General features: G+C 36.3%; 1 protein-coding gene across 6 annotated transcripts in view; it reads right to left on the bottom strand.

Annotated features, from left to right (window-relative positions):
* CEP135 (centrosomal protein 135) overlaps nt 1-25,465 on the bottom strand; it is a 70,996-nt gene that overhangs the window by 31,276 nt on the left and 14,255 nt on the right. For all 6 annotated transcript variants that reach the window (XM_086705013.1, XM_086705014.1, XM_086705011.1 and 3 more), the window contains 8 exons: nt 23,531-23,659; nt 21,684-21,899; nt 18,037-18,102; nt 15,680-15,818; nt 12,387-12,610; nt 7,226-7,378; nt 6,320-6,472; nt 2,057-2,134 (listed from right to left, as the gene is read on the bottom strand). In XM_086705013.1, the coding sequence (XP_086561139.1) occupies nt 2,057-2,134; nt 6,320-6,472; nt 7,226-7,378; nt 12,387-12,610; nt 15,680-15,818; nt 18,037-18,102; nt 21,684-21,899; nt 23,531-23,659 (1,158 nt within the window). The remainder of the gene's footprint in view (nt 1-2,056; nt 2,135-6,319; nt 6,473-7,225; nt 7,379-12,386; nt 12,611-15,679; nt 15,819-18,036; nt 18,103-21,683; nt 21,900-23,530; nt 23,660-25,465) is intronic.

Genomic DNA, 25,465 nt, shown 5'->3' on the forward strand with positions numbered 1-25,465 from the left:
TTTTAAAATACCTAGAAAATTATCAATTATTATCTTTTCAAATACTACCTATCTCTCATTCTATTACATTATCCTACAATTTTGACAAAATACATGAGACTTTCTCACTTTATTCTCTAAGACTTTAACTTATTTTACATTTTCTATATCCCAATCTCTTTCCAATGACTTCTAGTACTTTAGATCTATTTTTCAGTTCATTAATTCTCACTATCAGCTCCTGGGCAAGCTGAAATGCCAGGTACCCTTTCACCTGAAATAATTAAAAATTGGGACAAGATACATGAAACAATGGTTTTCCAGACACTGAACATCAGGCAATGATGGACAGTGACATGAGGGACAAGAAACAAATGAGATGAGCCCTATGAGCTTACTGCTTCAAGAAAATCCAGGCTGTGGCACAGGGATAGGAACTCAGGTGAAGGCTGGTGGTCTCCCCTAAGTTCAGAAGACAAGACTGAGAGTCAAGGAAAGCCAAAGCAGTCAGGGTTGCAGAGCAGATACTGGAGAGCTACACAGACTAAAAGTTCCAGAGATCTTTTAAAGGTACCACTAGAGTGCAGAGCTCAACACAGAGGAAGCTACTCAAGAGAAAGCCAGAGAATAAAACCGTCAAAAAGTTAAAGGGAATAATACTCAGGGCTCATACAGGGATGGAGTAATTCCTATTCCCCTGAGTCATTTGAAAACCTCATAATTCATGGGGCAATACATAGTGTACTCAAAATGGTTTTGTCCCAGTGGTGGAACAAAATTAGTCCAGGACTAAATGCTACTCTGGTCCCAGTTTTGCTAAAAGCAAAACTGAAAAGTCTCAAGCTACTTTCATCGACTAAACTATATCCCAGAACAAACCTAAAAAATATTTATAGGAATCCACCAACCAAGAAGGTGAAATTCACAATATCTGACATCTAAAGTAACCAGGAATGCAAAGAATCAGGAAAATATAACCCATGATGAGATGAAAAAAACAAAACCCAACTGACACAAAGTTGATAAAAACAGATAATCAAATTAGTAGACATGGTAAATAAAAACAGTAAAGACACAGTAAAGGAAATCAGCCAAAATGAAATACCAAGAGAAAAAAGACTGTCAGAACACATGTATCAATTTGTTAAAAATATTCTACATATATTGGGGCGCCTGGGTGGCGCAGTTGGTTAAGCGTCCGACTTCAGCCAGGTCACGATCTTGCGGTCCGTGAGTTCGAGCCCCGCGTCAGGCTCTAGGCTGATGGCTCAGAGCCTGGAGCCTGTTTCCGATTCTGTGTCTCCCTCTCTCTCTGCCCCTCCCCCGTTCATGCTCTGTCTCTCTCTGTCCCAAAAATAAACATTGAAAAAAAAAATTAAAAAAAAAAAATTCTACATATAGAGAAAGCAATAAGGAATGAAAACAAATTTCATTTTTTCCTCCATGTCTGTACAATGATTTTTTAAAAAGAATAAAACAACAATAACTAATACTTACTGAATGCTTACAAATGCCAGCGACAAGTTCTTGACATATATTAACTCATTTAATCTTCACAAGAACTTAAGAATTAAGTACTAGCATCACTCCCATTTTACAAATAAAGATACTGAGGGATGGAAAATTTGAGTAGCTTACCTATAGGTAATAGGTAACAGAGATGGATATGAACCCAAATAGCCTTCAGAGTACACATTCCAAATAACTGTTACACAGCATCTCTAGAACACTATTTTGTAATATTATCTTTTATTTTAATGTTTATTTGAGAGAGAGTGCATGCAAGTGCACACTGGGGGGAGAGAGAGAGAGAGAGAGAGAGAGAGGGAGACACAGGATCCGAAGTGGGCTCTGCACTGATAGCACAGAGCCCGAATGGGGCTCGAACTCACCAACTGTGAGATCATGACCCAAGCCAAAGTCGGACGCTTAACTGATTGAGCCACCCAGGCACCCCACTACTTTGTAATTTTAAAAACATACAGTAAGGGGTACCTATAGTATAGTATATTAAAACTATAATTGAAATAGTTATTCATACAACACAATATACCCCAAATCCAGTTTGATAAATTACCTGATGATTAACACGTGTCAAATGTTCGATAGTTTTCTCTAATTTTGATTTTTCAAAAATACTCATTTCCTGGAGATTCTGAAAAAAAATTTTATAGAAGATGTTCATTCATATCAGATAACAAAATTACCAGAGTAAACAAGTCTACAGTATTATTCTGTTTGTCTTTTTATAACATGGAAATGTTTTAGAAAGAAAATCATTAGACATTTTACAATAATGCTTTTGGTTGAAAAAAAAAAGTGACAGGAGTTTCTCGTTTTTTATATTCTACCTCCATGTGTAATTGTAACAAAAGACACAGAATGGTATGGATTTGTTTTTAAATTTTTTTTTTTTTTCAACGTTTATTTATTTTTTGGGACAGAGAGAGACAGAGCATGAACGGGGGAGGGGCAGAGAGAGAGGGAGACACAGAATCGGAAACAGGCTCCAGGCTCTGAGCCATCAGCCCAGAGCCCGACGCGGGGCTCGAACTCACGGACCGCGAGATCGTGACCTGGCTGAAGTCGGACGCTTAACCGACTGCGCCACCCAGGCGCCCCTGGATTTGTTTTTAACAATTTATCTAGATCAATCCAATCCATTAGCACAACTATAAAGGGAAAAACCGAGAAGGTTAAGTAAGATCAGGAGTGTGCCCTAATGAGAGATATCAGAGGAAGAGAGTGCAAAGAAGAAATCACAAAGACAAAGGAACAGAATACTACAGGGCCAAGCAAGAGATCAGAATTTCAACAATGGGATGGTCAACAGTGTAAACAAGTGCTATTTCTATAGTTATGTTACCTTATCCAATTATTGCTGATACTAAGTGTAGAACAAGTGATACAAGTTGGTGTTCTCTGAGAATTTTTCTAGTGTAGATTCATACTTCTATCCACGTTATTCATTAAAAACAAATAGACACCCGATGTTTGGATTACATATCTGGTTGGAAGGGTCACTGCACTGTATTCATTTTTTGTTTATTGAATCATTCAACCAGTATTGAGTACACACTATATACCAAGCACCAAGCAAGGTATTAGGAATGCATAGTGAGTAAAATGGATAAAGCCTCTGACATCATAGTTACTAAAGACTAGTAGAAAAGACAAACCTTAAACAAGACACTATATAAAACCATGAATATTCTGCTAGAAAAAGGAACTTTATGGCAACATATTGAAAGGGAATCTAGAGCCTAGAGTTCGCTTCCTATGTGAGGAAATGATGTTTAACCTGGCTAAAGGATGAATGGGAATTTGCCAGGTGAGGGTACTCAAAGAGATGAACAATTTTTCAATAGCCTATATAGAAAACTGGGGGCAAGAAAAAGTCCATTAAGCTTGGAGTCAAGAAAGTGAGGGGTGGGAAATGGGGAGATAAGTTTGGGGAAAAGAAGGCTAGACCTTGAAGTAGGCAAGAGCCAATCACTGAAGTCTTTGAAAACAGTTAACAGATTTAAATAGGAAGTGATGTGATCGGATTTATACCTCTGAAAGATGACTCTAACTTCAGTGTAAAATATAGATTTGAGAGGCTGCTAATACACAACTATAGTTGAGAAAGAATAATGGCCAGAACAGGATGGCAGAGGAGTAATGGAAAGAAGTAGACATATTGAAGAGAAACTAACGTGAGCTCAGGAGCCAGACTCCATGTGACTTCATAGTTAGGTGATCTTGGGCAAATTATTTAAACTCACTGTAACTCAGAGACCACATCTGTAAACATTACCTATCTGAAAGGCAATTGTGAAGATTTACTAAGCGCATGGAAAAAGCACTTAGAACAGAGCTCCCCACATGAAAAGGGCTTAATAAATGTTAAATATTATTTAAGAGGTAGCACAAATAGAACTTGGTGATTGATTGAAGGACAAGAAGAGCTTTAAGGGAGAGAGGAGTCAGTGATGATGCCTGGTTTGACATCTGGGTGGGTAGCAGAATAAGAGGAAATTACAAGAGGAAACTTATGGATTGAGATGATTAGTTTTAAGTAAAAGACCTACTGTAAGCTCATAAATCTTGCCTCCTACAATCTAGAAAGATTCTGGTAATATGAATATCATTTTTTTCTGAGCTTTTAGTACTACTGCATTTTTAAATCCTGTTTTTACATTCCTTGGTCCTTTCAACAAATATGGAAAAGAATAAATCAGTAGCTTGTGCTAAAAGTTGCCATATTGCACAGAAGTTTTCCATTTGGTAGTTTTAACACTTATTTTTATAAGAAAGCACATTCTGGAAGGCAGTATTCCAAAAGATCCCAATTAAAAGTATTGTGTTGGGGTAAAATTTTAACTGAAAATGTATGCAATAAGGGCTACCTTTATAATGCTTTAATGTCCTTATTCCTAACTTTAGCTACAATTTCTAAGCATTAATTCAATAATACCTATTGAAAGTAAACTACACAATCCATAATAGTAAAAGTAATAGCTATGTTGAGTTCTTACAATGTTCTAAACTCTATTAAGTGCTTTGTGTACATTAACATATTTTTTGGAGATTATAAAAGAAAACATAAAATACTGTGCCTAAACAGGACACCAAAAGCACAAACAACAAAAGAGAAAATACATAAAATGGACTTCATCAAAATTAAAAACTCTGTGCTTTAAATGGCTTTAAAGCCATTTAGAGCACACCATTTAGAAAATGAGGGGCGCCTGGGTGGCTCAGTTGGTTAAGCAGCCAACTTCGGCTCAGGTCGTGATCTCACGGTCTGTGCGTTTGAGCCCCGCGTTGGGCTCTGTGCTGACAGCTCAGAGCCTGGAGCCTGTTTCAGATTCTGTGTCTCCCTCTCTCTGACCCTCCCCTGTTCATGCTCTGTCTCTCCCTGTCTCAAAAATAAATAAAACATTTAAAAAAATTAAAAAAAAAATTAGAAAATGAAAAGGCAACCCACAGAATGGGGCAGAGTATTCGCAAATCATGTATCTGATAAGGGGCTTGTACTAAAAGTATATAAAATACTCTTATAGTTCAATAACAATGAGATAATAATCCAATGTAAAAATGGACAAAGCATCTGAATAGACATTTCTTCAAAGATGATATACAAATGGCTAAATAAGCACATGAAAAGATGCCTGAAATTATTAGCTATCAAGGAAATGCAAATCAAGACCACAATGGATACTACTTCATACCCACCAGCATGATGATAATAAAGAAGACAGATAATAACATGTGTTGGTGAGGATGTGGAGAAATTAGAACTCTTATACAGTGCTGGTGGGAATATAAATGTTACAGTTGCTTTGGAAAACAGCCTGGCAGTTGCTCAAATGGTTATGGTTATCATATGAACCTAGGTATATACTCAAGATTAAATGAAAACCCATATAAACAAAAAGCTGTACATGGATGTTCACAGCATCATTATTCATAATAGCCAAAAAGTAGAAACCACACAAATGGAAATTAAAATGTTGTCTGTCTATCCATACAATGGAATATTATTCCACAATAAAAAGGAATAAAGTATTAAAACATATATATGCTACATGAATGATCTTGAAAACATTATGCAAAGTGAGAGGAACCAGAAGATAAAAACCACATACTGAATGATTCAATTTATATGAAATGTTCAGAGTAGGCAAATCCACAGGGACAGAAAGTAGCTTAGTGGTTACCTAGGCCCAAAGAGGCTGGGGGGAAATGGAGAATGGCTGCTAAGGGGTTTACAGTTTCTTTTCGAAAATGCTCTAAAATGGACTGTGGTGATAGGCTTAACAAGCCTGTGAATATACAAAACCACTGAATTTTACATTTTAAATGGGTAAACTGAATGGCATGTGACTATCTCAATAAAGCTGTTTTAACAACAACAAAAAGATAATGTCCCTCTACCTGAGGAACTTCCTATTGAGATCAGAGGTCAGTAATTTTCTATAAAGAACCAGATAATAAATATTTTAGGCTTTGTGGGCCAGTTTCTGTTGCAAATACTCATCTCTGCCACTGCAGCACAATAGAAACCACACAGAATACTATGGTAAATGAATGAGCGTGGTATTCCACTAACGTTGACCAATGATGAAATTTGAATTTCATAGTTTTTGTGTGTCATGAAATACTCTTTTTATAGGACTTAAAAATGTAAAAACCATTCTTAGCACATGGTCATACAAAAATACAATGGTCTGGATTTGGCTCATGTGTCATTGTTTGCCAACCCCCTAAATAAATAATCACTTTACAGGAAAATATCTATAAAGACCTCCTTTTTCTCCATAAATTTCAAAAATAAGTCGATCTTCTTACTTACTTTTAACTTTTCTTTTAAAGCTTCTTTTTCTGCCATAATCCTTCTTAAGTCAGATAATGCAAGTTCTTTTTCTTTTTCCATAAGACTAATAATATTATGGGAGGCTGTGGTTTGGGTGGATTCTTGTCTTAGGGCACGTAACTGTTCCTGAGCCTTAAAGAATTAAAAGATATAAATAAAAAATGCTTTGGATATGCTCCCATGTAAAAAAAAAACAAACAAAGGCAAACTAAACACATGCTACTTTGCTCTCTTGCCAAATCTAAACAAAACGAGTAAAAGGTATTAAAATAGTAACAACAATAAAAAAAAAACAAAAAGACAAAGAGATTAACGGGAAATGCAAGCTACAGAATTTTGGAAACCAGACAGCAGGTGGACAATTAGTAATTAAGTAAGCAGACCCAAGCTGAAATCCAAGCCACATGGAAAGCCCAGAAATCAATCAATTTGCAACTGCAGATTCTAAAAAAGCTTCAGAAGTAAAAACAGCTTTTTCAACTTGACCTTTTAACTTACATGCCCTTCTCCCTCTCTCAAAGTGGCAGTGGAATTTCATGGGAAATTGATATGGAACAAATATATCCAAATCATGGGTGTTATCCACTGTTTGACAGACTATTAACATGTCTGAATCCCAAGGATAAACTTGGCTCAGAATCAGGCTAAGACCTGGTCTAGGTAATTTTAGAAGAGACTATCTAACAGACCTGACACATAGACTAGAGAAGGAGAATAAATATGAAAGAATAATAGAAATCTCTGCTTTAGGAACAGGATGATAATAATAGATAATTCTAATTATGAAGAAATATCACAAGGTCCATATATTACAGTAATTTAAAAGATTTACACTGGTTCCCTTAAGCTATTCTATAGAATCTGTTGGCTTAATCAATTTCTTACTTCATTATATAAGACACTTAGTTTATCTCTTTCTGCTGTCAACAATTTAACATTGGACTGTATATCCTCCATATGTCTTTCAAATCTTTCCAGCATCCGCTGAAGTTCATCTCTTTCTCTTGTGATCAGATGAACTTCTGAGTTGTAATCACCCTGAAACATAATTTAAAAACAGAAGTTATCACTTGTTATAATTATCACCATATGGTTGTCACAGGATGCTGGTAATGACAGTGACTGGATAATGCTAACAGATAAAAGAACACAATTTTTTATCTAAAATGAGAACAGAAGATGAGAGTGCAGGCAGTATTGGGGCAAATCTCCTGGCCTTCAAATGCCTAGGAAGGGACTCCACTGCCAATGATACCACTTGATCAGATCCCATCAGATGCTTCAACTGTCCTTCTCCTGGAGTTGTTTATAATAGTAGTAACTAGGAACTTGTTAGATATGCAAGTTCTGTGGGCCCACCCCAGACAGACTGAATCAGAAACTGTGGGCACAGGGCCCAGTAACTATGGCTCATCAAGCCCTCCAGGTGATTATGCATGCTAACTAACTGTTGGCAACCACTAGTTTACAACCCATTCCAGGGGAGGGACTAGGAGGGTATGTGTGTGCCTATTACCCACTGCATGGTAACTATTACAGCCTAGCACATTCCCCAGTGTCTTTTTTGTTTGTTTGTTTGTTTTGTTTTTTTTACTGAATCTAAGATCAATTTCCCAGCCACACCAACCGCCCCACCTGTCCCAGCCCCAACCTATGTGAGGTCTATTTTTGCAATGAGATAAATATAAATATTTCTACCGAGGAGTATACATTAAGGATGTTCACCAAATAAGCAACTACTTCTAACATTTCTAAAACAGGATTATGCCTATTATTCTAGTCCAATGCAAAAGACCCACTATCTTCACTACTGTGGAAAATAAAGGTGATAAATGTCGACCTGGAATCTAAGATATCTTAGCATTTAGGTACTAATTGCAGAAGCCCCACGTAGGGATAATCTGATAATCAGGTACACTGGAAAGCATTCTGATCTATGTCACTCACTATCTACCGTGCACATAACCATGTCCAATGTAGACTTGGTATCTGTAAGTACCCCTAACCTGCCACTTGGAAATAAGTTATCCTTTTGGTTAAACAAGCAAAATCAAGGCATAATGAGATTAACCATCTGGACACTTAAAAGACAAGACATTTTACAGGACAAAAGCAGATTAGGGTTTGAGGGCTTAATTAAGGCTTAGATAAGTATAAGAGAAACTCTGTAACCTAACCATATCTACATAAAAATATCTTACAGAAAGGAGGTAGTTTACATAGATTTTAAAAAAGGAGAACTCTGTGAATAAAGATTGACAGTCCTGCAGATGTGGTCATTGAGCACTAGAACGAAGCAGAGCTGAGCCTTGTATTGTCCCACTGCACTAGAGCCATAGATGGGGCCACGGCCAACAAAATTCAGCAGGCTAGGGCAAAAGCCCAGAAGTGAGGGGCTCACTCTGCATATCTCTCTGAGCTCTGGGCTTGGCAAAAGTGTTGCTGCTCATCCAGCTTCTCCCCCAAAGCTCAGGTGAAGATCTGGGGTGGGGTAGGAGCTGGGGGTCTGGTTATAGAGAAAGTTGGAACATTAAAAAAAAAAGATTTTTTATTACTGTCTTGGTCTCAGCTTAACAGTGACTTTCTCTAAGGAATCTTCTGATTCTCTAATCTAAAATTTTTTATTTATTTATATTATTATTTTTATTTTAGAGAGAGAGACAGTATGAGCAGGGGAGAGGTGCAGAGGGAGAAAGAGAGAGAATCTTAAGCAGGCTCTACGCTCAGCATGGAGGCCAACATGGGGCTTAATCCCACAACCCTGGGATCATGACCTCAGCTGAAATGAAGAGTCAGTCAGAGTCTCAACTGACTAGGCCATCCACGTGCCCCGCCAATCTAATTTAGATCTCCCTGTATGTATTCTCAGACCATTATGAAACCTTCTTGTATCTTTTCTTCACTAACACTATAAATGAGCTTATAAAGTTATTAATATGATTATGTGTTTAAAGTACATCTTTACCATTAAAATGTAAGCTCTGTGAAGGACATAGTAGGTATCTGGTTTTACTCACCATAACTTCAGTGCCTACCATAGTACCAGGTAAAATGTATAAATTCTCTAACATTAGTGACTGGCCTTCTCCCCCTCCCACAAATTTTTTATTTAAATTCTAATTAGTTAACATATAGTGTAATACAGGTTTCAGGAGTAGAATTCAGTGATTCATCACTTACATGTGACACCCCGTGCACATCACAAGTGCCCTCCTTAATACCCGTCACCCATTTAGCCCATCTCCCATCCACTTCCTTCCATCAACCCTCACTTTGTTCTTTATTGTTAAGAGTCTTTTATGGTTTGCTTCCCTCTCCTTTTTTCCCCTTCCCATATATTCATCTGTTTTATTCCCTAAATTCCACATATGAGTGAAATCATAAGGTATTTGTCTTTCTCTGACTTATTTCACTTAGCATAATACACTCTAGCTCCATCCATGTTGTTGCAAATGGCAAGATTTCATTCTGATGGCCGAGTAATATTCCTGTGTGTGTGTGTGTGTGTGTGTGTGTGTGTGTGTGTGCGTGTATATACATCTTTATCCACTCATTTGACTGGCCTTCTTAAGCAGGAACTCTAGCTCTTTTCTAAATATATCCTGTATGGACATAAACATGCAGGTATTTATATTTGTGTTCATAAATGTTAATAACGCCCTTATACCACTCCATCATTCCTAACACACACGTACACAAGCTCATACACACACATGCAAAATACTAAATGCTACGAGCATAGGAACTATGTCTTCTTTATCTCATGTCCAGTGTTTAATTCATAGCTGGCACTCAGTGTGTGTCTGCTCAACTGAACCGAACTTTGTATCTAGACTTGATGTACTTCCCCACTTTGTAAATGAGGAAACAGGGGTTCCATGAAGTGAGGGAACTTATCCAAGGTCATAAAGACAGTCTGTAGAGTTGTAACTTCTATCAGGCCTCCAACTCTAAAGCCCTTTCCACTACCAATATACTCAAAACTCACAATTGGAACCATAGTGAGTACAAGGTGAGAGGAGGCAGTGCCCACCCTGCAGACAGCTGAGAATCAACAGGCGTATTTTTGACAAAGATCACTGATATTAAAAATAGCAATTTTTTCCCAAGTTACTGCAATCCCAAGAAACTGTGCCTAACAGTGAGCCATAAAGCAGGAGTTGAAAACTCAAAGCTTGTACCAAATCCAGCTTTAGTGAGGTCTTTGTTGTTTGCCATGTAGTTTCTAAACATGTTGAAAATACACAAGTTGAGGTGCAGATGCACAGAACTGTGCATCACAACTGTTTTATCCTCCTCCCATTTTACTCACATACACACCCACAATTCCCTACCATTCTTGCAACTTATTATTAGAATTCCAAAATGCTCTGAATACTCTACTTTAGAAAATGAATTCTTTTTTTTTTAATTTTTTTTTTTTTTAACGTTTATTATTTTTGGGACAGACAGAGACAGAGCATGAACGGGGGAGGGGCAGAGAGAGAGGGAGACACAGAATCGGAAACAGGCTCCAGGCTCTGAGCCATCAGCCCAGAGCCTGACGCGGGGCTCGAACTCACGGAGTGCGAGATCGTGACCTGGCTGAAGTCGGACGCTTAACCGACTGCGCCACCCAGGCGCCCCTAGAAAATGAATTCTTTATCTGAGTCAGTTAACACTAGAATATTTTAAGAAAATAAGTTGAAGGGGATAAAAGTCTCTCCTAAACCAGTTATCTCTTGTTTTTCAATTGTGAATCCCTATCAAGGAGTTAATTAAATCAAATAATTATGTTAAAAGCCTTCAGATATTTTCCTACTCAGTTTTATTTAATAAATGCTTGATTAAACTAATCAACCATTTTGCAGGAAGATTCTCCTACATAATGAAGGTGATCAATTCAGTGATTTATTTTTTCTGAGTCCTAAGTATATATGGGGCTTAAAAAGCAACTCAGTAAACACATAAATTAACTTACAGTGTTTTCCCACCAGTTCCCTCTACTTGTACCAGATAACATAGAATAGTGTTTCTACTGACACCAGTAAATCAAATTCAGCCATTAGCCAATAAGGTTAAAAAAACAGAGTCTAATCATAAAACAACCCAAAACCATTCAACAACAGACACAGGATCTTCAAGAAAAAGATGATGAAACAAGTAAATTCAGCCAAGTCTGAATTTTTTTAACCTATTATCTTCATGTATATGTCACAGTGACTTGATATTTTTAAACATTTGAAATGAAATGTTTTGAGTTTTAACTTTAATCCCAACTTCCCCTAATTTTATCTAGTGTGTAAATAATGTTAGAATCATAAGCCTCCAGGACTCCTACAGCTCTAAAGCTTAAAAAAAAAAAAAAAAAAAAAAAAAAAAAAAAATGAAGGATTCAAATTATACTCATGAAACACTGAAAATAACTGAGACCTAAAAGAGAGATACGCAATTTTAACCTCTCATGAAACATGGTTAACTTTACCTAGTTTTAGACTAGCAACTTGTAAATGTGGTTGTAGTAGACAAATGGGATGATCTGCCCCACACTTATTCCCACCCTCTACCTTGTCCTGCTACATGGTTAACATGGAAGATGTCTGGTGTGTACAATGTGACCCACCTTCCTGACTGGTCCAAGGCTGGGAATAGTATGAAGCCATGTTGTCTGCCATGTGGACAAAGCCACTTTGCTTTGAGAAAGAAAATGCAGCTGATAACAAGAGTAAAGGATAGAAAGAAAGGAAATGTCCAGTAGCATGAATTACTGGTTCCAGTTTCTGGAAGCCCAGATGTCCATGCACTTACCCTACACCCCTAATGAACTATTCAATCTTTCTTAATTTCCAAAAATCAGTACATTATACTTTGTTCTTAAGTAGTTTTCCTAATAAATGCAGTGTCCCTACAGGATATAGGTCATGTAAGAAAATAAGAATCAAAATTAAGAAAAACTTTTAAAAAGCAAGTGTGAATAAAGTTATATTTAATACAATAATAACACCAGAAAAAATGGCTCATAAAAATTCACTCTTGCCTATTAATCATCTTTAAAAAGAGGTATTACCTTTTCTAGTGTTTTAAATATTGGAATTTTTTCACGTGTAGAATAATTTGTAGAACAAGATCTTCGCTGTATTATATGTTGGAGTCTTTCCAGCTCTTTCTTATAAAAATCTCGTTCTTCTTCTATACCTTTCAGAAACGTATCTAAACGAGAGGGTGACTTGTCTCGACGTTTTATTCCGTGTTCTAGCCTCATCCTTTCAACTTCCAGAGTAAGTTCTCTTTCTGTAAGTTCAAGTAGTTAAATATTAAAAGTGTTGGATATAAATTGTACAATTAGCCAAATAAATTATTTGAATAAGTTTTAGAATACAAGCTACTAAAAATCATTAATCTTTGTATATCACCTGGTGCTCATCATGACACGTGCACTCCTTAATCGTCATCACCTATTTCACCCATTCTCCAACCCACCTCCTCTCTGGTAACCATCAGTTTGTTTCTTTTTTCTTTCTTTAAAGATTTTACTTTTAAGTAATCTCTACACCCAACATGGCAATTGAACTCACAACCTCAAGATCAAGAGATGCATGCTCTTCTGACTGAGCCACTCAGGCGCCCCAAGAGTGTGTTTCTTGGTTTGCCTCTCTTTTTCCCTTTGCTCATTTGTTTTATTTCTTAAATTCCACATATGAATGAAATCATATGGTATTTGTTTTTCTGACTTATTTCACTTAATACTCTCTAGCTCCACCCATGTTGTTGTAAACAGCAAGATTTCATTCTTTTTTATGGCTAATATTCCATTGTATAGATATACCACCTCGTCTTCATCCATTCACCAGTCGATGGACATTTGGGTTCTGTCCATAATTTGGTTATTATAGTAATGCTGCTATAAACATCGGGGTACATGTATCCCTTTGAGTATTTTTGTATTCTCTGGGTAAATACTTAGTAGTGTGATTGCTGGATTATAAGGTAGTTCTATTTTTAACCATTGAGGAAACTCCATACTATTTTCCAGTGGCTGTACCAGTTTGCATTCCCACCAACAGTGCAAGAAGATTCCCCTTTCTCCACATCCTCACCAGGCCCCGTTGTTTCTTGTGTTGTTGATTTCAGCTATTCTGACAGGTGTGAGATGATATCTCATTGTAGTTTTGATTTGCATTTTCTTGATGGTAAGTGATGATGAGCATCTTTTTTCTTTTTTTAAAAGTTTATTTGAGAGAAAGAGACAGAGAGAAGAGTGCATGCACATGGGGGAGGGACAGAGATAAGAGAGAGAGAGAATCCCAAGCAGGCTCCACAATGTCAGTGCAGAGCCTGATGTGGAGCTCAAACCCATGAACCATGAGATCATGTCCTGAGCCAAAGTCAGACAGACACTTAACCGACTGAGCCACCCAGGCACTCCTGATGAGCATCTTTTCATGTGTCTGTCTGCCATCTGTATGTCTTCTTTGGAAAAATGTCTATTCCTGTCTTCTACCCACTTTTTAACTGGATTATTTGGTTTTTGGGTGTTGAGTTTTGTCAATTCTTAATATATTCTGAATACTAACTCTATCAGATATGTCATTTGCAAATATCTTCTATTCCACAGGTTGCCTTTTAGTTTTGTTGACTGTTTCCTCTGCTATGCAGAAGCTTTTTATTTTGATGTAATCCCAATAGTTTATTTTTTCTTTTGCTTCGATTGCCTCAGGAAACATATCAGGGTGAGCATGTTTAAATGCCAATGGACAAAAACAGAACAGACTAAAATTATGGAAAGGAGACTAATAATATGCAAAGTTTTAAAATTAGAGATCCAGAGAACAGACGGAGGCAGTGGCCTTTCCTAAGAGGGACATACTTCCACAGTAACATGAGGGAAGATAATGACAGACAGTTTAAGATCTGGGGACAGAAAACTGACAGAAGGCTTCCCTGATGGCTTCCATTCTCTTAGGGAACCTGAAGATTGCCTACTCAAAATGGGAAGTGGAATGAGAGTCACAGCCTTATTGAGAATGGAAAACATTTGAAATGTTCTCTGCAGAGAGTAGGAAATCAAGTGGTAAGAAATACAGAGTAAGATTTCCATACATCATTGAGTGCGCAGTTGAGATTCAGGACCATCTAATTTACAGTGCTATTGATGTGTCTGGTGCATACACATGCAATGGTTAACTGTTCATGTGTAAATGTGTAAAGGGTAAATATTTTGGTTGATTTGTGCCTGGATTTCTGGCAGGGAGGGTGCATTCACAACAGAGAAATAGGGGGTTTCATGTATTCGAAAGATCACACTGAAATGACAGGTCATGGCTAGCTATGAAAGGAAGTAAACTGCAAACTTCTGTATATAGATCTGAGCACTTTAATGTATTAACCCATTTAATCCTCACAACAATCTTTTGGGTAGGTACCATCATTAACACCATAGACAGGGAAACTAAGGCATAGAGAGGTTAAGTAATGTGCTCAAGGCTTACAGCCAGTAAGGAGAGAAGGGGTCAAATAGATTATCCACTTGGATGCTAAAGAGCCTAGGATATAGCCTCTTCTTAATATAGCACACTGGCTTTCTTTTACTTTCCAAGACACATGGAGTTTGAGGGCATCAGGCTTCTGCTCTTGCCATTCCTTCTGCCTGAGAAACTCTGCCCCCAATTTTCATCTGGCTGGTGTCTTGTCTCTGAGACCTTGGGCCAGTCAATTTCTAGCATATCTCCCCCTATTTTATTACCCCTTATCATCTCAAACTGGCTTTTTCATTTATGTGCTACTAACAAAGGCTCCACAAGAACAGGAACCTTGTATATTTTGTTCACTATGATCATATACCCAGTACCTGAAACAGCCTGGCACACAACAAGCTCATAAACATTTTGAATGAATGGGTGAGTGGATGAATTCTTAGGTGTTTCCCAAACCAACTCATTTAGTGCTGTTACCCTACTGAGAGAGAGAGAGAGAGAAAGAGAATGAATGTGTTCTTTCAAGTGATACAAGTATATTTCCTTATAAAGATTCTGCCCTTCAATTTTTCACTATTTCAGAAGTTTTCCTCTTAGTCTTAATTAATTCTATAATCTGCCTCAAAGAAGGACATACTTCTACTGGAAAATATTCAAGCAGGGTTCCTTGTGCCAACTAGTCAAAAATATAAAAGAATCCTGTAAGGTTGTTGAGGGACAGAGATTTTTCACTGTATTTACAGCACTTAGTATAGTTTCTGGTATATAACAAGCACTCCACAAATATTCATTGAATGAATGAAAGAAAGATAATCTACTAAGAAAAAATAATGCCTCAGGAGGAAATCACAATCACTTTTTAGGTTATTAACATTTTATATTTTACCTGTAACTGCAAAACTTTCCATTTTTTTGTTAAGTCTTTGCTTTTCTTGTTCAAGCTGATGAACAACAGTTTCCAGGTCTGATTTTATAAGGAGTTCATCACTCAGTCTCTCCTTTTCTTTATGGCATAAGTTTAATTCCTGCAAAATTTAATACTATAATTAAGATTTCTAACAACCTTATAAAATATCATAGCACTTAAAATAAATATTTAGTAGTACCTTAAATTAAGAGTAACTGACATACACACAGACACACATTTTCAGTTAGTCAAGTATACGGTTTCAACTAGAGTTAATTGTCAATTGTAGCTAAAAGGATCATAAAACCCAAATGTCAATAGTGCTCCTTTCTGAGAATTATTAAATTTTGTTTTCATTTGCTCAGCATACTGTTCTACTTTTTAAAATGAATAAAAAGTTTTAAAACTTTATTTTTAAAGGAAGGCAGAACAAAGACACAGTGCTCTAAGACTATCATATGTCTCAGTAATTATGCTGGTCATTCTCTTTGCCTCATCTGCACAGTGGGGATAAGATCAGTACTTGGACACCAAAGATTCACTTGTGAGGATGGAACTAAGGCTATGAAGCACTCTGCACAGTGTCTAGCACATGGAAAATGCTTAATAAATGTTAGCTATTAATTTCATTAGTATTTACCTTAAAAATATATAATATAGCACTAATGGAAAAAATAAAAAAGGTCAGAAAATAACTACAGCATCTTACTGTCAGCCAATACTACTGAAACTTGGTCAGAATTCTCAGACAAGCATTATGAATCACATTTGACTGTTTATAGTGTATATACAACAGTAGTGAACAAAACCAAAAATCTCTGCATGACACTGTTAGTAAAAAATCACCAAAACATCCACTTTCTGTTTATTGACTTCATGGGAGAATTTCACAGTATCTTTGAGATTCAAGAGTAGACAACATCTAGCAGGTTTAGTTAATTCAATTATTCAGTATTGACTTAAATACCTGTAGTTGAATAAAAAGGAAGCCACTGCGATTCACAGTGAGCACATAAAAATCAACAAGTATTCAAGCACCTACAATGTGCCAGCATATCACAATGGCTCCATGGGGGGTGGGGTGGGAGGGGAGTTTCATTTTCTAATTTAAGCCACCAGAACATTGCTGCTACACTGTATATATGAGAAATATGTGTCTGTATGTATATATACGTGTGTGTGTGTGTGTGTATATATGTATATACATATCTATATGTGTGTATATGTATATATACACACATATACATATATATATACACACATATACACACATATATACACATATATACACACATATATACACACATATACACATGTATGTGTGTATATATATATATATATATATATATATATACACACACACACATACATATAAAAGAGTATACAGAATGAAAAAACTTGGATTAGTCTCAGTTTCTAATCTTAGCAGAAACTCATCCCATTTAATGGCTATTTAAAAAAATCCCCAATCATCTTTTGGGTGACCACCCAGGACCTTCCACCTGTAAGCAAGACATTCTGTCAGTTCTGGACTACAGAACTTTATGCTATTTCTGGGTTTATGCTGGGATGATTACTACTTTTTTCATTTGAAGACTATCAGAACAAATAATATCTAGGAAAATGGTTTATAATATTAAACAAAGCTTTTTAAAAGAGGACTGTTTTTGTTTAAAATTTTATTTTTAAGTAATCTCTGCACCCAAACCAGGGCTCAAACTCATAGCCCCACAATCAAGAGTCGCATGCTCCACTGACTGAGCCAGCCAGGTACCCCAAGACTGAGTACTTTAATAAAAGTCAACAATGTTTAAAGTAATTATCAATTTCTAGTCTTAATATTACTAAACTGACAAGTCCTGAAGTAGTTAAAAGAGTATTCCTAACAGGTTTTCCAAATTTGAATTTAACTTCTAATCTACTATATATGAAATTAAAGAATTACAAAAATATAAACAAAATTAAATATATCCATTCAAAAGAATATGACTCAGCCATAAAAAGGAAGTACTTGCTACAAGCATGAACCTTGAAAACACTGTGCTAACTGAAGGAAGCCAAACACAAATGGCCATATATTGTATGATTCCACTTATATAAACTGTCCAGAATAGGCAAATCTATAGAAATAGAGGTAGATTCGTAGTTACCAGAGGCTGAACAGAGGAAAATGGGAGTGACTGCTAATGGGTATGACATTTCTTTTTGGAGTGATGAAAATGTTGTTACTAGAGTGAATATAATGTGTAAATTACATCTCAATTAAAAAATATATGCAATATAAAGCACACAAATTTTATTACCAAAAGTTCTGGCAATTCAACATAACTACTTACCAGTTGAAGTTTTGCCATTGTTTCTTCAAGATCCCGCATTTCAGAAAGCTTTCTTTTAATCTCTTTCTAGGAATAAAAAACTTACTAAGTACAGACCTGAAAGTCAAGAATACTTATCACTAAGTCACACTGCAAATAAGACCGTCATTTTTCAAGTAGTCATCCTTCTCACCAGGGAGATTTAGCTGTTTGTTGTTGTTTTGTTTTAAAGTTTATTTATTTTGAGAGAGAGAGAGAGAGAGAGAGAGAGAGAATTCCAAGCTGACTCCATGCTGTCAGCACAGCACATCGTCTGACACAGGGCTTTTATCTCACTAATCATGAGATCATCACTTGAGCCAAAATCAAGAGTCAGAGGCTTAACCGACTGAACCACTCCATGTGCCCAGAGGCTTTAGCTGTTTTACTTTTTTTTTCAATTTTTTTAACGTTTATTTATTTTTGAGAGACAGAGAGAGGGTGAGCAGGGGAGGGGCAGAGAGAGAGGGAGACAGAGAATCCGAAGCAGGCTCCAGACTCTGAGCTGTCAGCACAGAGCCTGATGCAGGACTCGAACCCGTGAACCAAACTGAGATCATGACCTGAGACGAAGTCGGACGTTTAACTGACTGAGCCACCCAGGCGCCCCGAGGCTCTAGCCGTTTTAAGCCTCAATTTCTGTGAAGAGGAGACAACATTCAGGCTTCTCTTTAATTTCTTGGTATCCTGAATGCTTACAGGGAGCTATTTATAACATCTAAAACAAGACGACCACTTAAAAAATATTTTGCCTACATGCTTGTAGGGTCTTCCTTGAACCATAATTTTTGGGTTCTTTTATGGCACCATCATTTCTTAATTTTCCTATCTTTCCACCTGCAACTACCAAGGAGAGCGAGAGCACTGAATGCCAATGTTAAAATATTTTGACCCAAAAGGAATCTTTTGTGAGCCAAGCTATCATTCTTGACCAATGCCAATGGGACCTGAGAAGCTATATTCAGTATGTTGTGTGCATGAGCATAGAAGATGCAAAAGGAGGTACAAAGAAAGGAATGAGATACAGGACTATTGCAATGAAACATGAATCACAAAAACAAAATTAAAACTGCACTATATTCTTCATTTTCTAAGTTTATTTTCTTTTAGTAATTTCTATACTCAATGTGGGGCTCAAACTCATGATCTGGAGATCAAGAGTCACGGGCTCTTCCAACTGGGCCAGACAGGAGCCCCTATATTCTTCATTTTCAAGACTCTTTTGGAAATTCTGGGTCCCTTGAGATTTTATAATTTTATAATCTTTTTCCGTTTCCATAAAAAAAAAATGCCATTGGGATTTGGATAGGGATTGTACTGAATCTGTAGATTGCTTTGGGTACTAAGTCCTCCAATCCATGAACATAGGATGTCTTTTCATTTATTTCTGTCTTCTTTGATTCTTTTCAGCAATGTTTTTTACTTTCTCAGGTAAGTTTATTCCTAAGTATTTTATTCTTTCTGATGATATGGCAAATGAGATTATTTTATTAATTTCCTTTTGGATTTTAATTATTGGCATATCAAAACACACCTGATTTTTGTGCGTTTTGTATCCTGCAACTTTGTTGAATTTATTAGTTCAAGTTTTTGTGAAATCTTTAGGATTTTCTACATATAAGATCATGTCACACAGAAACATAATTTTATTTCTTTCTTTCCAATTTGGATGCCTTTTCTTTCTCTTACCTAACTGCTTTGGCTAGTACTACGTTGAACAGAACTGGTGAGAATAGGCATCCTTGCATTGTTCCTGATCCTAGAGGAAAAGCTTCCAATCTTCACCACAGGGTATGACATGAACTGTGGGCTTTTCATATATGGCCTTCATTATGTTGAAGTATGTTCCTTTTAATGTACTAATTAGTGGATATGACACTGCATAAAATCGACTCAGTGATGTAGCATACTGGTCCTCAAACTAGATTATATACCCATTCCTGAGGTAACATGAAGACTTCCCAAGTATTATGTAAAACTACTGTATACATGTAGTTTTAGTGTATCCATATCTGGATATACAATCCTTTTCAAGAATTATCTACCTGACAACCTGCATGTGATCTAGGTATCTCATGAGTTCTCCTCTCCCACTTTTCCTCTCAACTGTTTTTCTCCCACTATTTTTTAAAATTTTATTTATTTATTTTGAGAGATAGAGAACTTACATGCATATGCACAAGTGGGAAGGGCAGAGAGAGCGAGAGAGCGAGAGAGAGAACCCTAAGCAGGCTCCACATTGCCAGCACAGAGCCCAATGCAGGGCTCGAACTCACAAACTGTGAGATCATGACCCGAGCCAAAACCAAACAGTTGGACACTTAAGTGACTGAACCACCCAGGCACCCTCTCTCCCACTTTTTAAAGCAAAAGGATGCATCTAATATCACACTGTCTCAAAATATGAAAAACTTTTGAAGCATCAGGCAAAAAGATAATCTGAGGGGCGCCTGGGTGGCTCAGTCGGTTAAGCGTCCGACTTCAGCCCGGGTCACGATCTCACGGTCCGTGAGTTCAAGCCCCGCGTCGGGCTCTGGGCTGATGGCTCAGAGCCTGGAGCCTGCTTCAGACTCTGTGTCTCCCTCTCTCTCTGCCCCTCCCCCATTCATGCTCTGTCTCTCTCTGTCTCAAAAATAAATAAATGTTAAGAAAAAAAATTAAAAAAAAAGATAATCTGAAATTTATAAAAGATACATATTTATTAAGATATGTATTAATAAGACATATCTTATTAAGACATGTATTTCCAATAAAATTTTACTTTTTGATTTAGTATGTATTTATCAACATTTGTTTGTATTTGTCACTCTGATCCATTGATTACTGATAATTATAATGATAGCACCATTCGGAGGAAAATGTTAACACTTTGAACCTTGTAGTCAAAGGACACTTTTAAAAATAAAAAATGTCAATAAATAAAATAAAATATTTCAATTCATGTATTTTTTTATTACAGAGATGTTTGATAGGGTGATCACGAAAAGATATTCAAACATAAATATGTTAAAAGAGGATAAAACTGGAGATTTCAAGAAGAAAGGGTCATTTAGATTCTACTAGCTATATTTAAAAGAACAATGTAACAGTTTTAAGAGATCGGTAGGTTGGAAATTACATCCTTTGTATCTATTTAATCTGTTTATTAATTACTATTTTTAAAGATTTTATTTTTAAGTAATCTCTACACCCAATGTGGGGCTTGAACTCACAACCCTGAGATCAAGAGTTGCATGCTCTTCCACTGCACCAGCCAGCTGCCCCCTTTCGTATTTATTTAAACTTAAAGATGAAAAATGTTAGCTACCAACTTAAAATGTGCAAGGATATACACTGTTCAAAAAATACTTTTAAAGGGTTCATGAGCACAAAATGACATAGAGGACAAACTTCCAAAGCTCACTCACAACAGAGATAAAAGAACAGAGATGAAAATCTTGAAGGAAAAAAGGACAAAGTCTGGAGAGCTAGCCTGAGAAAAAGCATGTTTCAGAAACACACCCAAATTTAGACAGCAGAAAAACCTGAATTACAAAACAACCAAACCAAAAGACCCAATCAGGTATCAAAGGGCTTAAGCTCACTATGTTCTGGAAGAATTAAGAAACGCTCCCACAACCTAGACATACCTTTGCTTCCCCAAGTTCTTTATCAGCAGTCTCAAGCACTTCTTCTTTATGTCTTTCCAACTGCTGTGCTAACTGGTCTATTTCGGTTAATTCTTGGCAGAGTTTTTCATTTTTGTTACTTAAATTAACAACTTCAGTAGTTACGGTTTCCTTGGTTTCCATAAGCTCCTGTATATGCTTCTCCAGGTCTTTATTAGCTTGCTGAAGAAAGTCAACCTAAGTTGAATTTGTAATTAACAGGTATATGAATTGGAAAATTATCCTAAATACTCAACTTTCAAAATACTTCAAAATACTCTATTTTTTAAAATACTGAAAATTAAACCAGAGGTATTTTACATTTGCAATCTTACACTGTTGATTCACAAAACTGACAATGTGTGGTTTAACAAAAATATATAGCCATTGGCATTCAACTTTTAAGCATGGAAGGAAAAGTAAAAAATTTGTGTGAACTTTTTCCCAACAGAGAGTTCTACCATTATGACAAGAATATCACTACAATGATAATATCACTCTGGACTGTGCTGTCCAATATAGTAGCCACCAGCACCCATATGTGCATACTGTAGAGCTAGTCCAAACTGAGGTGTGCTATAAATGTAAAACATACGCAAGATTTCAAAGACTTGGTACAAAAAAGAAAAAAAGGAAAATATGTCAACATCAACATTTTACAACAATTACACACTGCAATTATATTTTGGATATACTGAGGTAAATACATTATTAAAATTAATTTCATCTGTTTCTTTTTTATTTTATTTTAATCTGGTTACTAGAAAATTAAAAAAAATTTTTTTAATGTTTATTTTTGAGAGACACACAGACAGAATGCAAGCAGAGGAGGGGCAGAGAGAGAGGGAGACCCAGAATCCGAAGCAGGCTCCAGGCTCTGAGCTGTCAGCACAGAGCCTGACATAGGATTCGAACCCACGGACCATGAGATCATGACCTGAGCTGAAGCTGGATGCTTAAACCAAGTGAGCCACCCAGGCGCTCCCAGAAAATTTTAAATTATATATGTGGCTCATATCATATTTGTATTGGACAGCACTGCTCTAGGGCTACTATTGATATTCATGACTTACTATTCTGGTTCTGGTCCAGTCAGCAATGACATGTCTAAATTTCTAAAGGTGATGTAACATGCTTTATGGAACTCTCCTGTTCTTTTACTCCTAGGTCAGACACATGGCAAGGGAATCAATTACATGTTTAATTTTTTGGATTTCTTTCTACAAATCTTTTTGATATTATAAAAGAAATACAAAAACTTCGAAAACAAAGAAAATAAAAAAGAATATCTCATCACACAAAGATAAGCTGTTCGTATATTTTAGTGTATTCTCTTCCAGTGTTTTCTCTAAGTTCATACGCACATTTTTAAAAAGCAAACTGAAGATCCCATTGTGTCTACGGTTTATTCTCCTCCTCTAATTTTTTTTTAATGTTTATTTATTTTGAGAGAATGAGAGAGTGTGCTAGTTGGGGAAGGGCAGAGAGAGAGGGAGAGAGAAAGAATCCCAAGCAGGTTCAAACTTACGAACCATGAGATCATGACCTGAGCTGAAATCAAGAGTCAGATGCTTAACCAACTGAGCCACTCAGGTACCCCTATTCTCCTTTTAAATATTTAACATTATGGTGTATATATCTTTCTGCCTCATTAACTATCTTTTTAAAACATGATTTTTCAATAGTTGCATCCTATTTCTGGATAGTTTGGCTCTATCAAATTTTTCCCACTATATAACTGGTAAACAACTCTGTTACTTTTACAAATCAATGAACTGTTACAAACACTTAACGATTGTATATACTCGGTGAAATAATTATGTCATTACCTGAACATTTAAATGAGCAATAAGCTTTTCATTGGTTTTGTTTCTAGTCTCCAGAGAGAGGACATCAGGGGAACGGCCACTGTCCAATGCAACTGATAGTCGTTCTATCTCTCGTTCTCTTAGCTCAATCTGAAGACATAAAATCATGCTATAATTTTAAAAAATTTGCTTTAAACTGAAATAATTAACACTGGACACTTACTCGGATATACTTCCATTTCTCTTATGCTTCACAATGTATATAAGAGATTAACACTCATACACGTATCCACACCAATATGGGATTATAAAATGCATATACACAAAGCAAAAATAAACAGAGAAAAATGTCAAAATAAGAATGTCAACAAAGTTTTCGTAAGTATTTCTATTGAATAGATTTTTCCTAATTAATTTTAATTTTTTGGTTTCTTCCCCCCCTCCTCCAAGATTAGGCAATATTGATATAAAAAGAAATGATTGAGTACTAGAATGGAGTCTGAGTGACTTCAGTGCCTAGTGGAATAAATGTAGAATAAATGAATAAATGTAGAACAGAAAGAATTACTACTGAAACTCAATATTAAAAAGGATAGGAAGTTGGGGTGAATTTAATTATTATTTAGAAAACAACACACACAAAATCACAGAGATCACTATCAACCATGAAATCACACTTACATGCACGAATTTGGAAAAATGGATGTACACATTTGCAGTGTTTTTTCAAAAACACTGAAAGCTAAAACCAAGCACTCAATTCAACAATATTGAGCACAATTCTAGGTATATGAAGATGAATAAAACATGATTTCTAACTTTCAGGAACACAGATTTACCAAGAAAACTAGCAAGTAAATCAATAATTGCTGTAGTATGTTGTTCAGTGGTAGAATAAATAGATGTATGACACCAAAGTGATTAAGGGAATAAACCGATTTACTCTCCATGATATACCCATATGCCTATGGAAATTAGTGAAGGCTTTATCAAATACATATGCCCAAAAAGGTTATAAATTATGCTATGAAGAGAAAGAAGAAAGGAGGAATGTTCCAGGCAGTGACACAGAAACATAAAGCCACATGGTATGATTGAAGGAGCAGAAATGGCTCGGTAAGACTGAATATACAAGGGAACTTATGGTTGGGTCTGAAGAATCAGTCAGGAAATAATTATGATTAAGTACTGAATACTTTGCTAAGGAGAAAGATTGCTCTGCACTAAAAGATGAGTAAGAATAAAATCAGAGGTAGGGAGACCTACTGGAGGAATGAATGAGAGATGAATAAGGTGTAAAATAGAACAGTGAGATGAGCAGAAGAAGTAAGTTTACAAAGTACATAGAAGTGACAGAATTTGGTGAGTGGTGTGTGAAGGGAAGAGAAGGAGATCTAGAAAGACTACAGAATGTTGGCTTGGGCAGATGGTGATGCCACCAACGAACATAGAGAATATAGGGGAAAAAAAACAAGAGTTGAGGCAGAAGATAACAAGTTCAGTACCAGACATATGGTACAAACAGCTTTCATCCAAGTGGAAATGCCCAGTATAAAATTGAACATACGGGTCTGGACCTCTGCAGAGATTTGAGCCAGAAAGACTGGGAAGTCATCAACATACAGAGAATATTTTAAGAGAGTAAATGAGACCTTCTGAGAAAATATACAGGGAAAGGAGTCAAAGACAGAATCCTGAAAAACAGTAATATTTCAGGGAAAGGGCAGAAAGAAAAAGCAAAGAAGAAATTATAAGAGATTTTTAAAAAAGGGGAAACTGAAAGAAAATGAGTCATGGGATGGTTTCAAAAAGAAATTATCAATAATGCCAAATACTATAAAGGGGTCAAGGAAATGGAGACTAAAAGTATCCTTTTGGATCTAGCAATTAACGTCACTGATGTCATTACTGAACCCATTTATGTAATGGGAAGCAGAAGCCAGAAGGCAACAGGAG

This window comes from Puma concolor, chromosome B1, assembly GCF_028749965.1.
Source record: "Puma concolor isolate L17-30 chromosome B1, mPumCon1.1.hap2, whole genome shotgun sequence".
NCBI classification, from domain to species: Eukaryota; Metazoa; Chordata; class Mammalia; order Carnivora; family Felidae; genus Puma; species Puma concolor.